Here is a 10,864-nt window from a genome sequence, read left to right on the forward strand (position 1 = left end):
CGTTAACATGCCACCGTCTGACCGCTATATTATAAAGTGTTACACTGCCCTCTGCTGGTTCAGCCTACATAATGACTTCAAGTTCAGTATGGCTTTACAAGAAACATGGTAGATTATCAATATAAAACATACTTTCAAATAAACAAACGTGCAAATAATATATTGTTTTATTGTGTATGATAAGGTAACTAATTGACAGTTTTTTACTGTAGCATTCATTTTTCTTTTCAGTTCAAATTACTAAAATTTTGACATATTGGATGATCTCAAGATGACAGTATTTGCTTTCTAACATCGTGGGAGTGAAACCATTCTATTTTATTTTACACTGGGATCAATAAAATATAAAAGAGTGCTGTGCAGAATGTTGCCTTGTCTCACACATGCATCAATAATTATCTTAATGTATAGATGTCGCATTGGCTTGTACTTTAGACATTGTATTGTCTGATATTGTGGCAATTTACTTGTCCTTACAGTTTAGGTCAATGATGTAAAAGGTCAGCAGAGCTCAGCGTTAAAATGTGTCATTTAAAAAAAGCACATGCAGGCAAAGTTCAAGGAACATTAAGCAATATTTCTAAAACTCTCTATGATGTGAATGGAATTTAACCCTTATAATGTTTCATATAGTATTTGAAATTTATGAGGATATGATCAATGAATCTTAATCCTCCTAATCAATTGTTATTTTACTATTATTTATATACTATTATTTTTTGTTTTATGTTTTTATTTTAGTTTTAGGAAACTGCATTGTTCCTTAGATTAAAGTACATCTTTTTACATCATTATTCCTGTATTAATGCACTTACCACATGTTGTTCTAATGGGATTGTTCATGCATTTGAGATGCAGTATGAGATACTTTGAATAAAAAGTGTCTGGTAAATAGTATGTAACTAAGAAATGTCAGGGCCTGTAAATTGATTGTGCCCTTTTTAGAAACCTTTTGTATGGCCTTTCCATCCTTGGTAATGAGGGTATACGTCATAACCTGCTTTGAATGCAATCCGGTTTGTAGTGACTGCAAAAAAACAACAACAAAAAAAGGTTTGTAGTGTCTGCAGAATACCAAATCTTTGCATTTGCAGATATCAGGTAAAGTGGGTCCAATACATTTCACACTGGAGTGCTCTTTAAATATCAGGAGCCAATCATATTAACAATCATGAATAATTCACTGTGTGGTGGGCGTGGTCAAGCTTCAACACAAGCGATCGCAACAAGCACATGGTAAGACAAATGCTCTGCCTAAAATCATTTTCATGAAAATAGCAATAATTTATAAAATATTGCATTGTGTATTTTTCTTTCAAAATAATGATTTAATGGACTATTTAAAAAAATCGCATAATATTATTTGTAAGGATGTTTAGAGTAGTGACCCATTTAGCTTAGCTTAAGGTGTTAGGTAAAGTGGGACAGTAGCTAAGCTGTCTATTAATGTGGGACACATACACTTCAGAGCTATTCTGCTGAAACATAATCGTTCGTCATCCTACATGACCAATTATGTCACGAGCCCGGTGTTTTCTAATAGTCGCACTGTAGCAATGCTAGGTGAAACCGGATGCTGATATGCTATCTAATGTTTATCTTAAGGCTGATTTATACTTCTGCGTCGGACCTACGCCGGAGCCTCTACGCTGTAGGCAACGCGTTGGTTTTCATTTATACTTCTGCGTCGTTGTCCGCGTTGACGCGCGCAGAGGGAGCGTGTGAAACCTGACGGTGCGTGTCCACTGGCGCGGAGCGGAGCGAGCGTTTTCAATTCATTCCTATGGAAGTCGAGCTTCACGCTCGCGCAGTGCATTTTGGGATTGACAGCGGACCGGAGAAAGCGTTGAGAGCGACCGAGAGCGTCAAAAGGTTGGGCAGTTCTCGACTTTATGCAAATATCAAGCGAAAAACGCGGTCGGCAGCCAATTGCTGTGAGGTTCGGGATGTAACGTCTGTTTTGAGAGTTTAAAAATATGCAAATTGTGCCGGAGTTTATGCTGGATTTAGTGCGTAAATCATTTTGTTTACAAATTAGACGCTTTGCAGTTGTTATATATGTTAAAGATTTTATTTTTGACGTGTTCATTGTGATTATATTGACTGGATTTATAAAAGTTTATAAAATTGAAAGGATATCTTTGCTTGGTGCATTTGGAAACAAAGCTTATCTATTTCTAAATGTAATCGCGTGCATTGCTGATGATTATGTGTGTGTGTTGAAAAAAACTTTTTTACCGATTATTTGTTTCCAAATGCACCAAGCAAAGATATCCTTTCAATTTTATAAAGTTTTATTAACCCAGCCAATCATAATGAACACATCCAAAATAAAATCTTTAACATATACATGACAACTGCAAAGCGTCTAATTTGTAAACAAAATGATTTACGCACTAAATCCAGCATAAACTCCGGCACAATTTGCATATTTTTAAACTCTCAAAACAGACGTTACATCCCGAACCTCACAGCAATTGGCTGCCGACCGCGTTTTTCGCTTGATATTTGCATAAAGTCGAGAACTGCCCAACCTTTTGACGCTCTCGGTCGCTCTCAACGCTTTCTCCGGTCCGCTGTCAATCCCAAAATGCACTCTGCGAGCGTGAAGCTCAACTTCCATAGGAATGAATTGAAAACGCTCGCTCCGCTCCGCTCGCACCGTGCCAGTGGACACGCACCGTAAGGGAGCGGTCCTAGCAGACCAATCACAGCGCTTGCGTCCGCGTAGAGTTCACGCGTTGTTAAATTTTTGAAGAGGTGCACGTCAGGGTACGCCGAAGGGTACGCGCGCTACACACAGCCTGCGACGTAGCTACGGCGTAAGTTCGACGCAGAAGTATAAATTACGCTGGTTGAAGTTTGAATTTGAACTTATAAATCTCAGCTTTATCTGGAAGCAGTCTCATATTACAATATTAGACTGTTTGGGGCAATTATTATAAAAATTGTTTTGATATAAAATACTAAATGTATGACTTTTAAATGTCTAAAATATAAAAGGAAAATTATGTCTGATTGACATCTTTACATGATTTATTGTTGTCACTATAGTGAATGTGTCAGCATACTGTGCCAGTAAAACCATCAAATGATCTATCAAAATAGCACTATTCACATATTCTTACCTTTCTAGTAACTAGAGTAAGAAATTGCTTAGAAAACACACAATACACTGTGTGTATACAGCATATACCCCCCCCCCCTCTCTCTCTCTCTCTCTCTCTCTCTCTCTCTCTCTCTCTCTCTCTCTCTCTCTCTCTCTCTCTCTCTCTCTCTCTCTCTCTCTCTCTATATATATATATATTAGATAGATAGATAGATATTGTATATATACTATATGTGCTAATGAATGATTTAATTTGAGTAGTCGGGCCAGAATATTAAAACTAATTCAACAACATTTTGACTTTTATATTTTTATAGTAAAATGGCACCTAACCCAAAGAAGTCAGGAAAACTGCTGAGAAAACAGAGCATAAAGGAAGAAGGAGAGCATAAAGGAAGAAAAGGGCTGAAGATGAATCAGTGGAAAGAGGACCAAATGAAAGCTGCAATAGAGGAATATAAAGAGCAGGTCGAGTCAGGGAGGCCTGCGCTGCGATTGCTCGCAAGGAAGTGGAACGTGCCAAAAACAACCCTTCAAAGACGCGTGAAAGGGCTTGTTGAGGGATCGGAGCATGCGTCTGGAAGAAAGCCATTCATCCCTGTTGAATCTGAGCAGGAGTTAGTGTGTCTTCTCACCTTGCTTTCACAGAGAGGCTTCCCGTTGAGGAGGACTGATGTTCAGTCTCTTGCTTTTGAGTTTGCCAAGATAAATGGCATCCGAGGGTTTTCAGTAGAGAAGCAAATGGCTGGCTATCACTGGTACGAGGGCTTTATAAAGCGAAACCCAGGGCTGAAAATAAAGAAACCAGGGGCCATATCACCAGCTACAAGGATGAATGAAGAAGAGCTGGGGAAATGGTTTAAAATGTACAAAATCACCCTTGATGCCTTGGGAATTAAAGACGTCCCCTCACATATTTGGAAGTGTGATTTATCAGGACTACAAGTTGACTTCTCTCAGCAATATGTCGGGGAAGGAGAAGAGCCCTGCTTTCAGATCAGAGCTGAGGAGGAAGAGGAAACTGCCACCACGGTACTAGCAGCATTCAATGCCAGAGGTACATTTGCTCCTCCGCTTATCATTTTAAAAGAAAATGGGGTGAGAAGTGAGCGGTTGAACGAATCCATGGAAATCGTTTGCATCAGAGCATCGAATAATGGCTGGATAACAGCAGAGCTTTTTGTTGAGTGGGGCGAAATGTTTGTGGCACAGCTCCCAAAAGATGACGCCAGACCCCACCTTCTGCTCCTAGACGGCCTAAGCAGCCACGTGTTCAACCTTGGCTTTTTCAATCTAATGAACCAGAACAACGTGGAAGTCATATGCTATCCTGCACTGCAACTGGAAAACAGAGCTCTGTTTAGGAGTCTCAAACACAGCTGGTGTGAAGTGAGTCGCAAGTGGAATAAGCAATGGGCAGGGATGAAGTTGCCCAGAGCACATTATTGTTCTGTATTCACAGAAGCGTGGAAGACAACTGCAACTGTGGAAAGAGCCCAGGATGGGTTCAGGACAACGGGGATGTTCCCATTGAATGAGTTGGCCTTCATTGAGCATGAGCCTCCTCCTGCCAACCTGTCCCGTTTGGAAAGTAACGCGCCACCCACTGAAGACGCTGCACATTGCAGCACAGAAAGCGGCTCTGGTGAGCCTTCAGCTCTTGAAGTGTCATCATTCAAAGACTTTGCGGTCATACAAAAATTAAGCAGGGGTACGAAGACACCCAGAGCCAAGACAATACCACATTTCCACAGAGACACAGAACACATACTTTATAACAAACATTTAAAACAAAAACCATTTAAAACTACTTCCTGCAGGGGCTGCCTCATAAAACACGGCGCAGATGATGATCCGAAAGCTTCTGAAGCATGGATCCGATGCAGCAACTGTAAGGCCTGCTACCATGAGTCTTGTGTAGACGAGGATGGGATATATGAATGGGTGTATGATGTAGATGGTGATGATCAATAAACTGAAGCCTGGAAACCGAGCATGATTTTAGAAGAAGAAAAAAATAGTCACAGATTAGTGGTGTTAAAATAAAACTCTTGTCCTGTGAAAATTAGATACCAGCTTTTAAGACATGTATGACCCATTGAATGGAGCCTTGTTTTCATTTGTTTATAATTAAATACATTAAATTGACACTAAGTCAATTGCACTAGTATTTGCAAGCCTTCTTCCCTGTGATTGCTCAATTAGTTTGGTCCAGTCTATTTCTTCAGCATATCTGCCATGGGAGCTGCTTTCTTTGCCCCTTGCTAGGATCTTATTAGTCATGTCTTGGCCCCTCATGATGCGCACTGGTTTGCCCATGAGATCAGAACATTTAAGAGCCTCTAGGGCATTTTCTGGATCACTGTGTTCAAAGGTTACACAACCATAACCACAAGACCTGTTGGTTATTGTATCTCTGCACACGTACACAGAAAGTGGTCCAAATGGTTGGTATATTGTATGCAACACTCGTTCGGTCACATCTGGGAGCAAATTATTTACACCCCTGGTCTCTTGGTTGACCGATATCCTCACCGGAAAACCAATTGTAGGATGCTGTCATTTCGATTGTCCTTCAAAGAAGATTATTCTCAAAAAGCTCTTAGTACAGAGCACAACTGCTGTGTGGATGCCTCAGTCAGATCAAGCCAATCATATAAACTGACAGCTTTGCTCAGAATATTGTAAAATTATGATGACATCATCTCAGGTCAGTTTCATTCCTCAACATCAATACAATTTAAGGGTGATTTTAGTATCATAATATCATAAATTATAGCAACATAAATTAAACCCTAATAAATAACATGCATCAATAAAAGACTAAAATGTAAAGCTATGGCTGGGAAAAAAATCCTCCCCACATCATGGGAAAATATATTTGTTTAAGCATATCTGTTGTTCCAACTCCCAACATATATGGGTTTTCATATTGGGATTTATTTTCCCAGTTTTGTAGAATTGTATAATTTGCAAGTGTGGACCATATATACAGTACATACAAGCTTGTTTTATTCAGGGGGAGGTCAAGACTGCATCACCCAAAATCATTGACAAACACCTACTTTAGTCCACTAATAGGCCCACTTGAACGAGTGAGTGAATTCACCAAAGAGCTTCTACATTTGCATATTGCATTGTGCTTGCTGTTTAATAATCGTGAAACTGACAGCTCCAGTGGTAAGATAGAAATATTTATCATTAACTCTGTCATGGAAACTATGTATAAACCTAATTAAACAATTTAATAATCAATTAAAAATTAATTTACACCTCTATGATATTACACTGTAGCCAGATCAACGGTTTGGAAAATGACTGGATGGATGATTTAGCTGCGGGTGCCATCTTCTGGCGAGACATGGGTTCGACATGACCCTCACAGTGCATTATGGGTATAGACTTGTGCATGTATGACATCACTTAGTTTGTAGGCCAAAACAAGGAAACAATTTAGCATTTTAGCACTTCCGGTGTAGTGACAAATTGCGTCGCCCCTGAAATCGTGTCTCCTTTAGGACCCCAAGCTATCCCATTGGTCCAAATTACTCTCTTTAGTGCCTGATTACTTATGATAAATGCTGTTTCAGCTACATTATAATGTCCATTTATTAGTATTAGTTAGCTTATTTACTACTAGTATAGCAAACAGATAAGCGATTGCCTGATAGCTTAGTTTATACTAGGGCTGAACGATACATCGAATTTTCATCGTCATCGCGATATGAACTCGCGCGATGAACACATCGCAACAGACAGCCTGACAAGATGAATAACGCCTGGTTCAGATTACAAGATTTTTGTGTCTGTTACGATAGTCACGGTGTCAGATTACACGATTTTGACTCCTAAAATCTTGTTGTGTCATGGACAAGAAACATGTCAGACTATGGCAAGCCCTTTTAACATTTAAAAGCTAATTTTGACTATCCGAAATTAACTTTGTAGATATCAACAATGTCTTTCTGACTAGTCGTAATTACATTTTGGATAGTTGGAATTGTCATTCAAGATATCTGTAACGTAATTGTGACTAGTCGAAACGACAGATAGAGAAATCTGTAATTCAGTTTTGACTAGGCAAAACTGAATTACAGATATCTGCAATGGCCTCATTGAAAACGACATTCAGCTCGTCACACATCTTAACTGACATTTGCAGATATCTGTAATTCAGTTTTGACTAGGCAGAATGAAAGTTAAAGATATCTCAAACGTCATTATGACTAGTGCAAATTATTGTGCATGATGTTGCTCTATTTTACATATCCATTTCCCCTCCCTGCCATAATCAAAGAAAAAGTGGGTTAATTTCCTTATTTCTATGAATGGAAGAAGAAAGAAGCAGTCAAGGCGTTGGCTGTAATTGAAAAAAACACCAGAAAACGTTTTTTTATATACAAAAAAAAAAACTATAATCTTTACAATGCTATGTTTATGTTCATGCTTAAAAGGTTGTTGTTGCCGTAAGATTTATGCGTGAAAAAGATTCACACTAATTCACTTTAATAAAGATGCTTACATGCATGCTATTCTTGAAAGTACAATAACATTAACTTCCTGAGATGAGAAACAAAGTTCTTAGTTCAGATTAGTTCTTATTTTTTATTTTATTTTTTCAGTTTGAAACAGTATCTAACAGCATGAAAAAAGACGATTAAAAACTCGGGTTGCTCCAACATGGTGCTAATCAGTGCTAATTAAAGTTAACAGTTAACAGGCAGGGGCGTGTCTAGAGCATTTTCAGTGGGGGGGCCATGCTGGGGCACTGCCTCCAAACGGGGTGGCCGCCAGTGACCAAAAAAAAAGAAGCTAAATTCTACAGTAGCCTATATTACGTAAATCCTATTGATTTTATTATTTTTTTAACTTGAATAAAGTTACTTGTAAACAAATGTAGTAATAAAGCACATTTTTGATTAATTTAGTTTTTTGTTATCCCTATATATCCATTAAGTTAAATTTGAGAGCCAGTGTTTATTATTTTTAGTGTTTCCATAAAACTAACAAGTTTATAAAATAAAAGCAATTTTAATAATGAGCAATTTTAAAATCCCAGAAGCAGAAACGATGTCAATTATTTTCTTTTAATAAGTAGTTTGGCCATTACAATATACAGTAGTTTTATTCACAATCTCTTTCAAATAATAAATAAATAAATAAAAATAAAAAAAATCCCCCCACTGTAATAATTCAAATGGTTTGGCCAAAACATCATAGTGTTTCATTCAACATTTCTTTCAGATTAATTTACAAAAAAGCTGAGTAACACAGAGTTACACTATAACACTTCAAATGAAAACACCACAGTTTAAAAATAAAATATGGAACCATTACATTGTGCTCTACTAATATATTAAAGAACAGTCTTTAGTTTAGAAACAATAATAGCTGCCAACTTTTGAGTTTAGCTTGGAGTGTATTGTGATTGTCACTAACATTTTAGTAACTAAACTGAATTTTATTAGGTTTAGTGACATGTTACAATGTTTTGGTACAATTTCTGGTAAGCTACACTTTTTTATTATTTCAATTCAATTATTGTGATTTGATTTAATATTGACTCATTTGGATAAATATTAGGTAGGCTACACAAGATAGGTGTTTTTTCTCAAGAAAAAAACAACTCACCTGATGCTGTAAACATACAGAGAGCCCCATCAGCTGGTATAGGCTATTATTTAAGGTTAAAAATAACTCAAATTAAATATAATGCGTACATTTTTTTAAAAATTATAATAACTTTAATTAATGAAATAAGTAAAATTATAATAAATATGTAATATATAACACATTTAGCTAAATACTCTCTATAGCTATTTTTTTCTTGCCAATGTACTGTAGCCTACTATATTAATTAAATGGCTTTCCTGAGGTAAATGGGACATAATTGTTCTCCAGCTGTGTTATTGACCTCTTCACACTGATGAAAAACACTGATTGATCGATATTATGTATGAGGAATATACATTTCGGTAAGTTGTACTGTATCTTCAGTGTTCATTCATGTTTTTTTACTATTAGCTAGTAGAGATGATCGGTTCACGTGCGCTAGGGATCTGTCACGTCACATTTAACGTTACAAGCGCCAAAACGTTTGAATTTCGTAATAAAATTGACAGAATATGAGAGCTGAGATTTTTTTTATATCATAAGTAACCTGCTCTGTCTAGTCTGTCGGTCTCCGTGTCCTCTTTGCTTCGCGATTTTTCTGTGCGTGAGAAAATGGATGTGGCGTGAGAGAGTGTGAAAATTGCGTGTGTCTCACGGTGAATGTGTGAGAGTTGGCAGCTCTGGAGTAACAGTAGCAGAAAGAGAGGAAAACAGTCGAAAAAGAAGGAAGGCAGACCTCAACTAAAACAGCTGAAACTTCTGGAACTAAAACTTCTGTTTCGGGGCTGACTGGCAGCTCTTTGTTTGGTGTCTTGACTTCACACTCTTGATTGATAAAGTAAAAGTCCAAGTCCGCGACGACCGTTGTTTTTCTGGCGCTGCACTTTTTGAATCGCGAACTTCAGTAGAGTCTATAAACTGATGGCCGTAAAATGAACCAATCACAAGACATCTTATAGGGGGGGCACCTGGGGTGGCCAATGGCCACCACGTAGACCCGCCCCTGTTAACAGGTGCTATGTGATTTGATGATTTGAACAACACGATCTGCTCCCGCCTAAAGTGTGATGCATGCATACAGATATCTGCAACGTCATTTGGCCTAGTCAAAACTCTAATTCAAGATATCTGTACATTTTGACTAGGCAGAATAAAAGTTACAGATATCTCAAATTTCAGATATCTCTGATCAAAATTAATTTCAAGATATTTTTAACTTGATAATATCTACAATTAAATTATGACTATCCCGAACTCCAGTTTGAGATATCTACAACGCCATTTTGACTAGACATAACTCCAGTTACAGATATCTACAACGTAATTTCGCCTAGTCAAAACTTAATTTAAGATATCTGAAAAGGAACATGTATATCTTGAATTGAGGTGAATTAAAGATAACTTGAACTGGAGTTATGACTAGTCAGAATCTAATTGAAGATATCTCAAACTAGAATTACAGATATCTACAATTCAGTTGCAGATATCCGTAATTCACATAGTGGATATCTGCAACTGAATTGTAGATATCTGTAATGATAAACCCCATTCAAATGAATGGCAAAAGTGATGTCATTTGTCCTAGGAAGAATGTCTTTGTGGATATCTGAAATTACAATTATGGATAGGAAGAATGTAGTTGCGGATATCTGAAATGTTCTTTTTGACTAGGCAAAACTGAATTACAGATATCTGCAACACATATCCAGTCTAGCTGTTAAATGTTAAAATGGCTTGCCATAGTCAGACTACATGTTGCTTTCCGACCAGTCATCGCGTGCCGTCACACGCACACATTCACTCGCGCACAGACACACACTCTGTCCCTCCCTCGCTCACTCACTCGCGCTAAATCGCGTAATCTGATCCAGGCAGGTAATAAACGTTTGACCTATCACGCATTAACCTCTAAAAGCACTAAGACATGGGAACAGTATAGCTAACATTCACATTTGAATATTTATCGCAAGTCATATCGTCATCGCAATATTAAACAATGTTATCGCACATCGCAGCTTTTCCTCATATCGTGCACGTGCAGCCCTAGTTTATACACATTTACCCTACATATATTCTCAATCATCTTTAATGTAATTATGTGTTAAATTAAGTGTTAAACGTCTAAATATTTCAGTTAGATAT

At 37.6% G+C, this 10,864-nt stretch overlaps 1 protein-coding gene across 1 annotated transcript; it reads left to right on the forward strand.

Moving 5' to 3' along the window:
- Nucleotides 1–1,177: 1,177 nt before the first annotated feature.
- LOC308700749 (uncharacterized protein) lies at nt 1,178–5,278 on the forward strand. Its single transcript, XM_081382513.1, has 2 exons — nt 1,178–1,236; nt 3,427–5,278. Exon 2 carries the CDS (start codon nt 3,431–3,433, stop codon nt 5,081–5,083), a length of 1,653 nt encoding a protein of 550 aa, XP_081238639.1. The 5' UTR covers nt 1,178–1,236; nt 3,427–3,430; the 3' UTR covers nt 5,084–5,278.
- The last annotated feature ends 5,586 nt before the right edge of the window (nt 5,279–10,864 follow it).

The sequence above is a fragment of the Scardinius erythrophthalmus genome (assembly GCF_964197995.2).
Source record: "Scardinius erythrophthalmus genome assembly, chromosome: 13".
Taxonomy (NCBI): Eukaryota; Metazoa; Chordata; class Actinopteri; order Cypriniformes; family Leuciscidae; genus Scardinius; species Scardinius erythrophthalmus.